This window comes from Achroia grisella, unplaced genomic scaffold (genome assembly GCF_030625045.1).
Source record: "Achroia grisella isolate CSIRO2021 unplaced genomic scaffold, CSIRO_AGI_Agris_v1 utg780, whole genome shotgun sequence".
In the NCBI taxonomy this organism is placed as follows: domain Eukaryota; kingdom Metazoa; phylum Arthropoda; class Insecta; order Lepidoptera; family Pyralidae; genus Achroia; species Achroia grisella.
In genome coordinates, this window is record NW_026713020.1 from 1,122,149 (window position 1) to 1,140,427 (window position 18,279).

At 29.7% G+C, this 18,279-nt stretch overlaps 1 protein-coding gene across 2 annotated transcripts in view; it reads left to right on the forward strand.

The window, feature by feature from the left end:
* The first annotated feature begins 5,815 nt into the window (after positions 1-5,815).
* LOC131851073 (glutamate receptor ionotropic, kainate 3-like) overlaps positions 5,816-18,279 on the forward strand; it is a 49,894-nt gene continuing 37,430 nt past the window's right edge. The window contains exons 1-16 of one of the 2 annotated variants that reach the window (XM_059201501.1): positions 5,816-5,971; positions 6,746-6,913; positions 6,991-7,157; positions 7,245-7,441; positions 7,578-7,843; positions 8,322-8,426; positions 8,582-8,698; positions 8,772-8,978; positions 9,079-9,240; positions 9,407-9,606; positions 10,926-11,127; positions 11,686-11,777; positions 12,603-12,739; positions 13,042-13,157; positions 15,131-15,283; positions 16,555-17,219. In XM_059201501.1, the coding sequence (XP_059057484.1) occupies positions 5,954-5,971; positions 6,746-6,913; positions 6,991-7,157; positions 7,245-7,441; positions 7,578-7,843; positions 8,322-8,426; positions 8,582-8,698; positions 8,772-8,978; positions 9,079-9,240; positions 9,407-9,606; positions 10,926-11,127; positions 11,686-11,777; positions 12,603-12,739; positions 13,042-13,157; positions 15,131-15,283; positions 16,555-16,839 (2,592 nt within the window). In that variant the 5' untranslated portion in view covers positions 5,816-5,953 and the 3' untranslated portion in view covers positions 16,840-17,219. Of the gene's footprint in view, positions 5,972-6,745; positions 6,914-6,990; positions 7,158-7,244; positions 7,442-7,577; positions 7,844-8,321; positions 8,427-8,581; positions 8,699-8,771; positions 8,979-9,078; positions 9,241-9,406; positions 9,607-10,925; positions 11,128-11,685; positions 11,778-12,602; positions 12,740-13,041; positions 13,158-15,130; positions 15,284-16,554; positions 17,220-18,279 lie in introns of those variants that run through there. The other variant, XM_059201500.1, reaches the window with a different exon arrangement.

The following is an 18,279-nucleotide window of genomic DNA, read 5'->3' on the forward strand; positions in this document are numbered from 1 at the left end:
ATTTTATTTATATGTATAGATATAAAAAAAGTTTATCAAATAATAGATTGAAATAAATATTCAATAAAATTAGAAGTCTAGGGAATAACCGAACGTTTTCTAAAAATGTAAGCTACAAATGATTTACAACAGTAGAATAAAAATCTATGAAATCACTTGATATGCAGCTTGTTCGCATCTGGGGAGCGTTCTTGTTTTTATTTCCATAACAATTTATGCTAAACATCTGATATATTCGGGTTCAAACGATCGGCCCAAAGACATTTGTATGTAAACCAACACAACATCTGTCCCGTTGACCTTTCGCTTTCGATTTATCCATAACTGTCTTTAATTTTTTATTTACCGACAAGTCTTTGTTTGAGCCTCACTTAATACGATTTCAGTTACCTTCATACAAACCATCTCGATTTCAAGTTCACTTCAATAAATAAGTACATCTATTTGACTTGGAGGTACTTATTCTATTGCATAGTAATAATTTATTATAATACATAGTTATATTAATCTTTTTTTATACATTGGGGACCAATGAGCTTGGGGCTCACCTGATGATAAGTGATTGCTGCCACCCATGAGCACCAGCAACACCAGAGGAATTTCAAGTGCGCTGACGGCGTTTTAACAAGTAATAAGCTCTTTTCTTGAAGGTTTCAATATCGTATCGATTTGGAAATACTATTCCTGGAAGGTTCCATAATGTGGTTGTGTGTGGCAAAAAGTTTTTAGAAAAACGCACCGCGGAGGACCGCCATTCATCCAGATCATCAAAATGGTTTTTTATCTAATCTATGCAAATAAACAGAATTGAAGTGTTTGTTTGTAATTTAAAATTAACAACTATTCACTAAATGCATATGAAAGTATATACGGTACATACATCAAAAAATAATTAAAAAAAATTGCAGATTATTAAATATGTATTTAAGGATGGTTTATGTATATGTGTATATATATATAAATGTAGTTATTTATTAATATATACTTTTATGTGTATCGTATCATACATTTTTATATTTGCACAGCCAACAATTATTCTCTGCACCACCCATGATTGACTGGTAGATAATGCCGCATGGTGTTAAGTCCGCCATATGTACTTTCAAATTATGTGCATTAAATAAATAAATAAACAAATAAAAGGAATATAGGAGTATTTCTCGATATGGTAAAAATTGAAGAAATTTGAATATTTATTACTTTATTGTAAAAATTGTCTATGATGGTAAAAGTTACACTTCTGGTATGCAGTCAGGAAGCTAGTCAATATTGCATTTCATTTGATTTTTTTTTTTAAATCCTTGACAGTGAAAACAAAACATTGATCAAATCCGTATCAAGACCCATCTCTAACTAGCAACAATTTTCACTAAGTTAATTTGTTGTACTAAATAAATTAAGTGCCAACTAAGAAACAATTACGTCGGATGCACTAACACTCAGCGAGCTCACAACATAATTGGCTTTGTAATTAATTCTTGCAAATAGTTTCAGCTAGTTCCTACTATAAGACTGGGGCACTACTTGTACCAATAACTATTATAGCTACATATATAGAAATTATAGCTACATATAAATAGACTACTTATACTTAATATAATTTTAATAGTTGATATTAAGATAATTGAAAATTAGAAGTTTGATAAATGGATAGAAAAAGGACTGAAAATTGAACAGTACCTATGACTCACTTAGCTTGAAATTAGGCTCAAATGTGAAATTAATCATTATTAAAGGGGTTTATTTTACATTCTAAAGTTGATTTTAATTTGTTTTATTTCCTCGTGATTATTGGCCAATGTTAAAAAAGGTAAATATTTCATTCCTCTCCTTCTTTGTACTATATATGTGGCGAAATATGTACGCAATGAACGTGTTACAGAGCTTGTAATGTGATAAGAAGGCAATATATTGTCGCGCAGCGTTCGGCTTGTCGCAATTTGGGCGCGCCACGAGAGGCCCTGCTACAAACAAAACGTCCAATTTTCAAGTTTACGACGCGATTCGAATGTGGGAGTTCTCCCAAGGGATAACTTTTAGTGTTTTTCAATAAAATTGAGATATTTTAATAGGTACTCTATACGTTTACACCTTACACAACTCATAATATTAAAAAATGACAATTAGTATTTTATCATTTTGTATATCATATACAAAGTTATGAAATAGGTAATTCTTCTTTGACTTCATAATAATTTAATGTCCTTTTCTAATTCAACAGTACTTGCATGTAAAATTTCATAATCATTAATCGGTTAAGGCTCTAAAAGTACATAATAAACTAAATTTCATGTTTACAACTAATTTTAACTAACGATAAGTATTACTCTACGCATGAGTTTAAAACGTACATATTTTATAATCATTAATCGGTTAAGGCTTTAAAAGTACATAATAAACTAAATTTCATGTTTACAACAAATTTTAACTAACGGTAAGTATTACTGTACGCATGAGTTTAAAACATACATATTTCATAATCATTAGTCGGTTAAGGCTTTAAAAGTACATAATAAACTAACTTTCATGTTTACAACAAATTTTAACTAACGATAAGTATTACTGTACGCATGAGTTTAAAACATACATATTTCATAATCATTAATCCGTTAAGGCTTTAAAAGTACATAATAAACTAACTTTCATGCTTACAACAAATTTTAACTAACGATAAGTATTACTGTACACATGTGTTTAAAATTTACATTTTATGCATCAACGTTCTATGTCTGCTAAGTACACCTTTATTTATATATTTGTGCATTGAAGTTTAAGAAATAATAAATGAATAAAAATATTATACATATTTTTAAAATATACATTAAACCGTAATTTTTTGTATTTATTATAATCACTTTTAGAGCTACTTAATTTCAGTTATGAATTCACATAATCAAGCAATTATATTCTCGCTAAATCGAGAGAACCTATATGATCCCATGGGTGAATAAAAATGTAAAATAGAATTATTTTTCTCTTATTATGTTGATATTTCAACATGCCAAAAGCAAACATGTAGCAAAAACATCAAAGTTGACTGGGGTATATGTTTGGGTGGAGGTTTATTTACCGCCCACCGGGCCGGAGTCAAACGTTTTGTGTTTACGTTGTGGTAGGTACATACTCCTCGCTCATTAATCAATGTTTTTGTACCATTTGCCAACGTGTCACTGTTCCTGTAAATAAACTTCTTTGTATGTACGTCTTGTCGGTATTTGCTTTGCAATATAAGATTAGACGGTCCAATTTTAAGCGAAGGCCGTAACACAACTATGTTATAATTAAGCGCATTGATTTTAATATTAATTGATTAAATATTTATATATGATTTACTAAAAAGTGGACATGTAGTAAATTAGAATATTGATGCAATAATATTATTACTGAATCGATTTAATCGATTTTAAAAAGTAATTTTTATAATTTTATTATATGATTAATGTTTTATTTCTCTACAAGATCATCTATAATAAGTCCGATACCAGGAATTCCTTTGGTTTTTATGGGCTGTGTTAATCACTTATCATCGGATGTAACACTCAGTTGCTCTAACTTATTTTATTAAAAAAAAATAATTAATAAGCATGATCAGTACTGACAGGACATCTAATGTCCGACTTTTACCACTTACTCGTACCATCAGGTGGACCGTCAGCTTGTTTGTATTCACTTACATAAGAAAAATTGTGTCTACATGTATTTCATTTCATGGATTCACCGTTTGATAGTCATTTTTGGTTAGCAATCATTATTATTATTACTTGACTTTATTTTATACTATTAAAATAAAGTCGCTGTCGCTGTCTGTCCCTATGTGTGCTTAAATTTTTAAAATTACGCAACGGAATTTAGAAGCGGTTTTTTAATAGATAGTGATTCTAGAGGAAGGTTTATATATATAATACATGTATGAATAGCTAGTAGTATATAAAATTCAATTATCTGTTTGTTTTTTACAAAACTTAAGATAAAGTATGATTTTCTATTCGTCAAGAATATTTAAAGGAGTAACCACTTGTGTTGTAACCACTGTTACACAAAAGCGCCATCTGTGATTCTTTCACTCAAATTTTTGTGCTGTAAAGTGTTAAGGGTTACCAATGCTTTTCTTCTACTAGGAATATTGTAACTTTTCTAATGCTTTTTCTTGTTATGTCATTTAATAAAAGAGGGCACTACTGTTAAATTTTTACACTTATAATTTACGAGTTAAATAAACAATGCAGTAAATTCAACCTACAATATTACCAAAAATTACAATTTGATATTTAACATTCATCATATAAAATATTTTGTAATCATTAAAAAAATATTGTATTCGAATCGAATAGTCCGGTTTTTAAGTAAAAACTTTATGTAAATCTTATTTGTATGAGTATCAGCTATACGTAAGTACAGTTATAAATCACTATCTTTAAACAAAACATATATTTAATATGAATAATTTTATTGTGCAGGAACTCGAGAAACCAACGACGGCAAGTAATCGGGTGTGCTAAAATTTAGGTATAATATGCTTTTTACTCACGAAAGGAATGTCAGGTAAGCTTGATAAACAATAATGTTTAATTCAAATCCTTATGTCTACCTAACTTATACTTTACACGAACCTGTCCATGTCGAAATAATTTTGCAATATTAATTATATAATATATAATTAATTTTGCAAAAAATAAAATGTGCAAATGAAAGCAATGTTACTGTTATTATTTACTATAGTTGATTGTTACCTACATAACCGCTAGATCACTGAGGTTGACGTATTATTTAAGAAAGTATTTTTTAAATAGTTTTAGGGTAGAATAGAATAGAATAGAATAGAAAATCATTTATTCAAATAAACTTACATTGAAGCACTTTTGAATAGTCATAACATTTTTTTTTTTTTTTTAATCTACCGCTCATTCGGAATGCTGTTTCATCACAAGAAGAACAAGCAAGAAACTTGTGTGTTGCTCTTTTAAATAATTTATTCTTACTTACAATTTAAGTTTAAGTGTGTGAATACAAACCACCGATTAGCACCAAAAAGAAAAAAATATTGAATACATAACCAACTGGTTAAACAATTAATAGATCATAGTGATTAGAGCAGACCAGTTACAAGACACCCGTTATTATTGACGGAATCAGTATTTTTAAATAGTTTTAGGGTGAGATTAGAATATACAATTATAGAATATACAATTATTATGAAACGTACTCTAGTATACAATATGAGGACATATTAATTAAATACAACGGCTACTCCAAATGCAATTGGGAACAGTCGAGCTATTTCTAGCTCCCGCCATGCAGTCGTGTTCGAGACAAAATTACATTACAGCCGTGCAAGAAAATAGCTCTAAATCCATATTTTATCAATATATTATTATTCTGACAAACGTAATTAATTATAAACAAATTAGTGGCTTCATATGGGTAGATATTATTACAAAATTATTCTTACGTTAAATTAAATTATTGTTGTCAATGGAATTGAAATTCAATTTATTCTTGCAATGTTTCCTGACTTTCTCCTTATTGAATGTCCACGGAAATAGGACTATTGGTGAGTATTATTTTTATAAATAAAACTATCAGCCCGCTCTTGCTTTGCAATGAAAGATATATGTTTATATTTAAATGGTTTGCGCTAATCTGTTGAGAATTGTTTTATCCATTACAAGCAAAACAAATTTTTCTCTATGATCTTTCTAAAATAAAATTTACAATATCTAATTAATGTTATGTGTCTTAGACATCATGCCTACTTTATTTAATTTAACTTATTGAAGAACAAGTCTCCAATTTTTTTTTATCACGTACAGGTGCGGTATTTGATGATGGTGGCTTTTTATTAGAAGCTGCTTTTAGTTTGGCAGTTATTACTGCATCAGACGGACAAGAAAGTCCATTTGAAGCAAATGTCATACGAACGTCACCAGGTGATTTGTTAGAAGCAGAAGAAGCAATGTGTTCGATTTTAGAAGTTAGTATGCTATGGTATTGTTTATATTCATATACATGTATTAAGTGCCCGACTATTTCTATTTGCATATACAACATAAAGAAATGTAGTTTACAATAAAAATTTTATTTTTACTTTACAAAAATATACTTTGATAAGAAGGTATTTACATAAAAAAAACTATTGAAATAAATTCCCGAGTATGCATTACTATAAATCACAGATAAAACAATATTACATACTGCAAATGAATGATTGATTTTTGTTTCTGCATTCTTTGACACCATCCAAGTCATAATTATTATAATTTATTTAAATGATTCTAACTAATAGACTATAGTTTTAAACTGTAATTTATAGAACTATGTATACGCAAGAAATAAAAAGGTGTTTTTCCATATTTCTATTATTTAAATATTTCACAGTTACGATCCAATATATAGTACCGGTAATCATTTATAATAATAATAATAATATGATTTATTTATTCATTCATTTGTAACAATACAAATAAAAATTGTATAATTAAAATTATACCTACATGAATAAAGATATTTTATGTTATATTACAATTTAATATGTTTGCAATACAAATAAAAATTGTATAATTAAAATTATACCCTTATGTTATATTACAATTTAATATGTTTGCCTTTAAAGGCAAGGATTTAAATCCCATAAATTATTAATTGGATTGTATAAAAATTTTAACTTATCATTCGAGGAAATAGAACCATTTCAGCATAACATAGGTAAAGTAAATATGATATTTTAAGTTTATAAATATAATTTCAGAGTAACGTTTTCGGAATATTTGGACCAACAACTAAAGGCTCTATAGAGAGCATGCAATCTATTGCGGATTATCTCGATGTTCCACATATTATTATCGAACCAATGGAAACGCAAAATCGTAACTGGTCTGTAGTTAATTTATATCCCAATCATATCGCTTACTCACAGGTAATACTTTTGTGTAATTTAGTCAGAGAATCAATCGGCAGAAGTTATTTATACTGCAAAAGTTTTCAATCTTTTAGGTTTTTGCAGACATTATCGTAATGAAAGGTTGGAAAGAGTTTACGATAATTTATGAAGGTGCAGAACTTCTGTCATTTTTGGATAATATATTAACCATGCAGGATTTGGAGTCAGGGGAACATGTTTTAATGCAAGTCGTTCAATTACCTGATGGAGATGACTATCGGTATTTTTTAAAATAAATTTAATATATAAAAATGTTTTCTTTTTGTACTCTGTTAGTCGTAATGTTAATAAATCAATAAAATTTTAGAATTCCTTTGAAAAATGTAAAAGCTTCTGGTTCTGTTAATTATATCGTACATTGTCGTAAAGAAAGTTTACCACAGTTTCTGGAACAAGCTCAGCAGGTCGGAATTATGTCTGATGACCATAGTTATATCATAATGAATCCAGACTTTCAGACAATTGATATAGAGCCTTATAAACACGGAGGTTCTAATATTACAGGTAAGAACAGTGTTATGCTTGGAAAAAGTATAAATTCAGTGGTTGCAAATTATGGTAATAATACACAAGTCAAATATACATTTAATAATGTGTATTTGACGTAATTAATAATACTAATTCACTTGCCTGTTTTCAGGTATTAGATTTTTTGATCCGATGTTAGAAGATATTCAAAACTACATTGTTTCCTTAAATGGGAAAGTTGAGGAATTATCTGATGGTCAGATAACAAATGCCATTGTAGATAATGCGATTACTCTTGATCTAGCATTACTTTATGATGCTGTGATATTATACACAACGGCACTTAATGCTATGAGATTAGAAGAAGCTGCAAATGTCACATGCGAATCCGGGGAGAGTTGGAATGTAGGATCCAGTATTATAAATTACATTAAGGCAGTAAGTAATTATTTCGGATATTCGTAGAAAGGCCGGCTGTGCTACCAGTATCTATCTATAGATTTATAGTTACATTAACTTGAGGTTTAGTTGACTAAACCTCAAGTCAATCACATCACATCAACTTACCACGCGAGTTCTCAGCAGCAGTTGCTCAGCTGTGTTATATAATAACAAGCAAATATATAGTTAACTAGATTGAATACTATAATTTATATTCGATGCATGAAAATGAGTCTTTTATAAGAATTGCTTTTTTCCATTAGCTTTTACTTGAAACTGATATTATCAGAGCCCTATTTTATATTTTTCTTCATTTCAATACTACGTGTAGCTTATATTTCACTGCAATTTCTGAATATGAGAAGAAAGATATAACAAGAAGCCGCGAAGATATAAACCACACTACACTATCCCTCTATCTTTTCTCTTCATTATCCATAAGTGTAGTGTACTTAAATACTTAATTTAATTGCAGATAGAAATAAATGGTTTAACAGGCGTTGTCAGGTTTGATGAAGATGGTTTCCGATCTGATTTTGAAGTTGATATTATAGAGCTACAGCCTCATGGTCTTGAGAAGGTATAACTAAGAATCTTTACTAAGTGACACAGTAATGTAAAAAAATGGATTAGTTGTCTTCACACATTGCTAAGTTTTAGAATTTATCTTGGAATATAAATGGTTATAGTTTTTACGTATATAGATTATACATTTAGCCACTATATTTAATATAGGTTGGATCTTGGAATGCTGAAGATGGATATGTCAATACAAGAGTTGTAATACCACCAGCCGAATTGGAGGGTTCTGATGCCATGAAAGGAAAACATTTTATTGTTCTTACTGCTTTGGTGAGATTTGTTTAATTATAGATTTTTCAACTGTTATAGATATATTGATTTTTTGCAAATATTTGATTAACAGAGTGCACCTTATGGAATGTTGAAAGAGTCATCCGATAAATTAGAAGGAAATAATCGATATGAAGGTTTCGGTATCGAACTCATTGATGAACTAGCAAAAATGAATGAGTTCAACTACACGTTTGATATACAAGCTGATGGAGTGTACGGTTCACTAGACCCAAAAACAAAAAAGTGGACAGGAATGATGGAAAAGATAATGGATGGGGTAATATAAATTTTAGTTTAGTTTCTAGCTTTTAGATATTGATTTATTTATATTTACATATTAGTCAAATGTGATCTTAAATTCAAAGTCTTTTTTGCAGAGAGCCGATTTTGCAATAACAGATCTCACTATTACTTCATCCAGGCAAAAGGCTGTGGACTTTACCAGTCCCTTTATGAATTTAGGTATAACTATATTATATAAGAAACCAACAAAGCAGCCGCCGAATTTGTTCTCCTTCATTTCGCCGTTTTCCATGGAGGTATCTCATTTCATGTATCTTAGCAATTTCTAACTTCAACCTATTATTGTTCACATTAAAAGTTTACAAAATTGTTTGTTATTTTAAGCTTGCAAATGAAAATAATTTATGTATCTTTAATTAATAAATAAGAGTATTATTATACCTATAATTTTATTTCTTTAAGGTATGGAAATCTCTTGGCGGAGCCTTTGTCGGAGTTTCAGTGCTCTTATTTATTTTAGGCAGGCTAGCCCCTGATGAATGGCAAAACCCATATCCATGTATAGAAGAGCCAGAGACCTTGGATAATCAGTTCACATTGGCAAATTCATTTTGGTTCACACTAGGTAGTGTGCTAACACAGGGATCGGAAATCGCACCAATGTAAGGAACTATGATGTTAAAATGCAAAATAGAAAAAATATTAATTAGCACAATAGTGTATGACTATTAATTACTTTAGTAGATAAATAAAAAATGTTTAAAATCTTAGGGACTCTAGGCCTGAAAGTCATAAACACAAAAATAAGAAACACTATACATTATACATATACATACTAGTATACATATAATATGCTACTGTATTTATAAAAACAAAGTGTGAAGAGAATATACCATATCAGATTAAACTTCATGCGATCGCTCTGCAAAAAAGAACGCTGGTTTCTAGGATGGATCGTGTGAAGGTGAATAGAATATAATAGAATAGAAAATCATTTATTCAAATAAACTTACATTGAAGCACTTTTGAATAGTCATTACATTTTTTAATCTACCGCTCGTTCGGAAAGCTGTCTCATCACAAGAAGAACGAGGAAGAAACTTGCGTGTTGCTCTTTTAAATAATTTTATTATTACTTTACATTTTTAAGTTTAAGTGTGTGAATCACAAGGTTAATTTGATTACTAGGGTAATCACCACTAGAGCTAAATGGCTGTACTTCACGTTCAACCCACTAATGCCCCGACAGGTATACGTACCGTTAGATCAGGCGGAAACTACATCCCACTATCAGCTATTAAATATATATAATATATATATAAAAAGGAACAAAAAATATCATATATTTATATTAGTTTGAAATAAATATCGTATCTTTTTGATATATATAGGTAACCTCTCATTTTTCCATAAGTAAACAAAAACTGTTTATTTGGACTTCGGATCAATTTCAATTCGGACTTCCTACAGGAAATTGAGGTTGAAAAAAGGTTAGACGATTGACAAACAGTATAGTCGGTATTTTCAAATAGGTTTACCACGACAAGATTTACTATTAATATATTTCTGGAGAACCTAACTGCATGATTTGTAGACGAAAACAAGAACATATTTATATCACGTTTGTATGAGTTAACTAAAAAACACAATTATAAAAAAATGCTCCGAAAGATTCAGACCAGACACTCCAAAGAACAGTTGTCGAGATACTGCCTCATTTGTTTACTGACACTGTTTTTTTAAACAAATGTAAAGGCTATCCATGATTGATATCCACTTATTTTGAAAGTGTGCAAATACGGATGTATGACATGAATAAAGATTTGAATTTAGTGAGCAAAAATAGGCTTGAATGATGTGCTAACCCAAATTGGAAAATTACATTCCTGAAAATAACTTCTGAATTCTACATCTTTATTATTACTATCTCGAATGCTGTAATTAATAATGCAATATAATAGTATTTAATATTTTATTACAGAGCAGTGTCTACACGCATGGCTGGTAGTATGTGGTGGTTTTTCACATTGATAATGGTATCTTCTTACACGGCTAATCTTGCAGCCTTCCTCACTGTGGAGTCAAAATTTTATGCCATCAAATCTGTATCTGAGCTCTCTAATAATCCGTATGGTATTAATTATGGCGCTAAGAAAGGAGGTGCCACGTTTAGTTTTTTCAAGGTGAGATGTGTAAAAATAGCAATAATTATCTATAATATATATGTATATGGTATGGGAAAGAAAGTAGTATAAGTATAGAAAATAAAAAATTCGGCATCAGAATATAATAGCAATATACATATTTAGATTTTAGACTATTGTAAGACTATCTAAAAATCTCATACATTAGAATTATTCGACTGGGCGCCAAATTCAACTGGGTGACAATATATTTACTCAACTTTTTAAAATTAATTTGGGTATTAGGACGTTTCTTTTTCCCGATTTCAATTAGGTATTTTAGATATGTTAATTTTTTTTTAATATACTATAGTCTACAAATGTACATATCACATATAATATATTGTTTGTATTTCACATGTAAGTGAAAAGCTATAGCTTTTAAAGAATTTAAAAATCTGTATCCAAGCTCCTATTACTCATTAAGGTTTAATTGTAGAATTGTAACATGTGTAACCTTTTGTCGGTTGTGAAGGCAGGCTTCAAAGAATGGGAACTCTCTGGATTTCTTTTAATTTCAGTTTCATTTAATAATTTATATTATGAATGTGTTCTTAGGATTCAGATAATATGATTTATCAGAAAATGTTTAAATATATGGATGAACATCCGGAATTTCAAACAGCGACTAATGACGAAGGTCTTGAAAGGTTGGTTTTGTTTACCATTATATATAATATATTACAGTTAAATTATAGATCACAACGAATACAGCAGTTGCTATTTAACTTTAAAGCTATACACAAAATAAAGAAAAATAAGATAAATTCACTGGAAAATCCCATTTAGGGATTGTGGATTATGTTACAGTAATCCTTCTGCGGACAGACTTTCTACATAATATTTTTAAACTACATAATTATTATATTAATATGTCTAGTAAAGCCTTTCTAAAAGGTTTTATTTGACGACCTCGGTGGTCTAGCGTTCTAGCACACCGCTTAGCGTCCGATGGTCGCAGGTTCGATTCCTCGCACGGTTGATTGATGAGTATGATTGTTTGTATCGGTCTGGGTGTTTTCTATGTATAATATGTATGTATTGACGGAAAAAAATATCTATGTACTTGTATCAGTTATCTAGTACCCGTAACACAAGCTTTAGATACCTTGGGACTAGATGGCGCTGTGTAAATTGTCCTGAGATTATTATTATTTTAAACGAAAAATAAGCGCACTGAGGAATCTGACACATTATAAGTTTAATGAACCTATAATAGTATATGGCAACAGAATATTAATACGTGCAAATTTAAAAATTTTAAGAAATTGTCGTCGATATTCTGACACTGTGCCATTTACTTTCTCTAAACAACATAAGCATATACTTAAATATATTATTGACTTGTAGAAAAGAAAACTATTTAGTTACACTAATTCTAGTAGGTATATTAGTATTATTTCTTACAATAACAAAAATATCATTAAAAAATATGCATCGAAGTATAATTTAAGTAGGTAATTAACCATTTTCAGAGTGAAGTCAGATGAGGAAAATTATGCATTTCTAATGGAGTCTACGTCAATAGAATATATGGTGGAGAGAAACTGCGATGTAGCGCAAGTAGGAGGATTATTGGATAGCAAAGGATACGGCATCGCAATGAAAAAAAGTATGTTTCATTTTTTATATAATTTTATTCCTTATTTTCTCATTTTTTATTGTTTTATAAGTAACCATAGTCTATGTTTCACATGTTCTCATACGGATTCCGTTCAGTACTTTTGATTTAATTTATTTTGTAAAATATTTTACTTCGATACACGGGTCTAATTTGTATATTCAAATTATTTATATAATGACGTTATTCATTAAATAAATCTTTTTTTTTTTCCACTGAAACAGAGGAATTGTTTAGAACCGGTAAAACTAAAAAAACATAAGTTTTTTTAGTTTTATACATCTTTTTTTAAGATTCTCCGTATCGGCAGCCTATGAGTGAGTCAATACTCCAGTTACAGGAAGAAGGCAAATTAACAAGGATGAAAGACAAGTGGTGGAAGGAGAAAAGAGGAGGTGGTGCATGTGCAGTAAGTGAACTTATTTATACTCATAAATATATACGTATTTCGTACTAACATTAGATATACTAGTTGAGTTTAGGCATGACAAGAGATACTTATGACATATATTACTTGACTTTTATAATAATTTTAATATCAATATTTTCATATCTTTCCCACACACTTCAAAGACCTATATTATATATAGTATACTATATTTAGTATATATATAGTATATATGTAGGTCTTTTAGACATACAATTTGATACGATTATTATTTAAGTCAAAATATATCAAATGGGCGGGACTATTTACTGTTAAGTTTACATGTTGTTTACACGTTAGAAAAGAAAGAGAGAAAGAACATTGCAAGTAAAAAAAGATAGGTAGGTATATCAGAAGATACCGAATTCTCAAACCATTCGTTTCAATATTGATTATTATTGTTTGTCTTATAATTTATTATACAATGCATTTTAAATTATATAAATAGACGTTTTTATTGACCTCTGTCTTTGTAAGCTTAATGGAAATACAAATATATCTGCATTTTATCATTAGGATGAATAAATAACAAATTGTGCCATTACAAAAGCGTAAACCTACATTTGATGAGACCATTAATTTTGAATTATATCTCATAATTTATTACTGCATTAAATCAGACCAGTCATTTCTATAAGTGAATATAAGGCCGCCTGTTTAATAATTATTTTTATAACTTTTATATTAATAGTATATAATTCTACATACAGGCGAATATAACCCATATGCTATTATAATATTGATTTTTAGACTAATCGGATATTTGTTCAGACGATACCAAACAATATCTTCAAGGTTTTATTGAATATTTTAGCGTATATAATAAAAACTAATCTTATTATGTTGAAATATAACAAATCATACTTTATTTATATATAGCTACTCGTCCCGGCTTACGAGTGTACATACATTTATTATATAAATAAACCTTACTCTAGAATCTCTCTAATACCTACTAAAAAAAGCCATTTCAAAATCCGTTGCATAGTTTTAAAGATTTAAGCATACATTGGGACAAACAGCGACAGCGACTTTATTTTGTACTATGTAATGATGATAATATCATATTATCACAGACATGTTTCAAATATCACCTGATAATGCCTGCCTACTAATCGCAGCATCTAAATATCTATAAGCTATAGGAGAGCGACTTTTTGATACTTATCTTTTATTTGAATCGTACCATATCAAATAAGATGTTATTCAATAAAAATATTTCACAAATTTTTAGTAAGAAATCTTTCGCGGAATATAGAACTCTGCAAAGTGTCGTAAAATTGGAAAAGTTGGTTGTTCCCACGACTTTTTAACTACGCATATGAAAAATCTAGTATAAAACTCGATAGTATCTTTTACAATTATATTTAATATTAAATTTCCATCTTCGTCAAAAGAAAGAAAAATATTTTGCTCAATGACTTATGTCACTTTAAGTTAAGATTAAAAATGAGCAGTTAGTAAAGGTTGGTATTTCTTTACCTAAGTTACGTCCATTAAGGAGTGCCAATATTAATTTGAACCATATGATCGTATAGTTCAAATTAATATGTGCAATCTACTTGCTGCTATGTTAGGCCTGACCTTTGTATTAGTTACAAGATCCTATTTCCGTCTGTTTGATATACTAAAACTTTAATTTGTCAACACGCTGGCTTGAAATTAGTATACTGTGACTAAACTTTACTGACTGTATTATAAACATTATTATTTTGTAGTGTTTGTTTTATTACATTTTCTGAATCGAAGAACAAAAATATATAATTGGGTTTTTTACTTAATAGGTTAGTCCGAGAGTAAAATGCGTAATGGTTCAATTGATATAAACTTCTTTAGTGACATCAGTACGGAAGTATTCGATTCAGCTCATTATTTTAAGCTACGAGTATTAATCAATGAACTAAATCTATTATCGATACCGTGTACCAATAATAACTTTAAATTACATTGTTCAGGACGACGATGCAGGCAGCGCAGAAAGTCAAGCCTTAGTACTAGCTAATGTGGGCGGTGTATTCATTCTTCTTGCTGTTGGTTCAGTATTTGCTTTTATATGTGCAATCTTTGAGATGATTTTTGACGTTTGGATCATTTCTAGAAAGCAAAAGGTATATTATAAGATATTAAATATTTTGCCATCTTGTAAATTTTTACTGGATTCCATCACTAATAGCTTCACAGCAAACGATAAGATTGATCTATACAAATAAATGAAATTGAAGTTTCTATATGTAATTTTACACGTCTATTGTGCTTCCTGTATTCATAAACCTCTTTTGTAAATCTTACACCGCATGTTCGCATAAATAATATAGGTATAAAGCCATGATTGTAGGTAGCAGTAGGTTGCGCTCTAGATTAGACTGGATAGTACCACCAATATTCTACAACGGTGTTACTGTGACTTACACCGATATAACAAATTATAATTATGCCTCACATTAATGAAATTTAGAATGCACTTTTCATTTCATTCGCTCAAACGTCTCCAATACTTTCTCCCATTCAATACCAAAATTATGCTCGCTAATTCTCCTCCCCGTTCTCGACTATGCCGATGTTTGGTATCGAACGTCTTCAAAACCTAGCCATCAGATTCATCTTTGGTCTGCGAAAATTCGATCATGTTTCTGTTTTTCGTAATAAATTAAAATGGCTCCCTGTTCGTCTTCGGCGTGATATGCATATCCTTTCCACTCTGTATAATATACTCTATGATCCCAATTCTCCATCGTACCTCCGTTCCCGGTTTCAATTACTCCCTCCACCCACTCGTCCAAAACGAGCATGTCAGGTTCAGTCTAGAATGTTGAAGCTTCCTACATGTAGAACCCATTTTATGGGAAATTCATTCTCTTTTAGAGCTGCTTTTTTGTGGAATAATCTGCCAATTCACATTCAGGAAAGTCCTTCCATCACCACATTTAAAAAAAGATTAAAATCTCATTTTCTCTCCATCAATACATGACGAGGTTTCAAATGTAATCATTATATGTAATAGTTGCTATGTATTTGTTTAGGTATTTATATATGGTTATTTTATTATATTTATAATATAATATTTATTTATTATATGTATTGTATTTTATATATTTAGTGTGTGTATGCTTTTTTTTTTGTTTGTTCTTTAAGTATACATTGGAATATCTATAGTTATGTATTACAACCACTTAAAAACTCAAGCACTATCGTTGCCCGCTAATTACCACCTCTGTCACAGCGTTAGGTTGGCTGGAAGAAATCTCTTGCAGAGATAAGCCCGCCCTTGCTCACAATTTAGTATAACTGTCTTTGTCTATTAATGTAATAAGTGCAATAAAGTATATATATAAAGACCTATATTATTTATGTTTATTAAAATACTAACGGTAACTTTCAGGTATCTTTTAAAGAAGAACTAAAAGCTGAATTAAATTTTATATTAAGCTTTAGTGGAGACGTAAAACCGGTACGACATCGAGAAAGTAGTAGTACCGGATCGGGAGGTTCTAAAAAAGAAGAAAATGGAGATGATGCACAGTCTGGTAAAGACGTTGATGTTGACCAGGACCGGGCACCAACTCCACGATCAGAACGATCTACTCATTCACATCATACTTTACATAGCAGAAGGCAAAGTAACGCGGTGCAAATGGCGAGAATGCGGAAATTTAGTAGAGTATAAGTTAATTTATATTTTTAAATCTTACTTTAATGAAAAGGAAAGAAATGCATAAAATGTCTATGATTTAATTACCTATCTAATATGAATGTAGCACTTAGCCTCTTCAGTATATTGCAGAAATATATAAAACTTATGCATTATTTAAGAAATATAATGCATGTAAATCAGTAGCTATAAATAAAAGTGAATAATTTCACTAGTAAAATTAAAATAATAAAATGTATATATAACGACCCAAAGAGGATTGGCATTAGGCAAGTAGCTGGTCGTAAAAATATAAAATAAATTCTATAGTACCTAACATGGAAAAAAATATTAAGGTAATGATAAAGGGATATCGCCAGTAGTAATAAATTAAGTTAAGAAAATACGTATTGTATTTGTCAGTTTATTTGTAATAGTATTTAATAAATTGTATGTTATATTATATATGTTTTCAATAATTGTTAATTTTCAAATTTTTTTATTAAATAATTACCGTTTTATATATTTTTAAGCGTTAATAAACTCATTAAAAGTTTGCCAATTTCCCATTTATTTTTCAACAATAAATTGTTTCTATTTCCGTAGCAAATTGATTTTACGCCATACTTGATGTAAGTTATTTGTTGTAACCAATTCCCTCATAACACGTGTTAGACAGTTAATTAGTACTGGCCTGAGAAATGCGGCTTGTCACCACTCAATGTGTCTCGAGTGAAGAGGGTGTAACGAAGCCACTTTGATTGAGTACGCTGCGAGTTGACTCTGGGGTCATTCCTTTACTAGAATAGTTAGCCACGAGATATGATATGAGAGAATTAGAAGTCAATTTTATTTTCATTAAAATGGTATATTTAGTTAATTATCAGCTATTTATGTCCGACGCTTTATTTATTTCTATTCTTATAACTGTTATCAATAACATGTTAATATAATGTATGTGGTTACATTAATATTTAGGGTGACTATTGTCAAAATCGTATGGTCCAACAGGAGTATTTTAAATTAGAATCTTACTGACATACAACTCACAAAATAAATAAGTCGGTAAGTTTCTTTACTGTTTGTGGTTGAAATTTAGATGCTGAATAAAGTATTATGTAACTAGAGCATTAAGTTAATAGATTATGTTTTCTACGAGGTATATGTCAGTAAACGTCTATAAGTCATTCTAGGATACTAAAAGTTATAAGTTTTGTAGGCAATTTGTTTTGCTAATGGAACCACATGAAAGATCGTGGTCACTACAGGCGGTGTCCATTTCGAACGATAAAATAATGGTGTTATGTATCAAAATCTTACGTGCTCGCTAAGCTTTCACTTGAGTAAGCAATATCATAAGACCCTTTATATATTTAAACCCATTATATTTTCAGAGGGTTAATAAAAAATATCCGGCGAGTCAGAAATATATTGTATTATTGACCAGATACAAGCAAACGCAGTGTTGATGCTCGA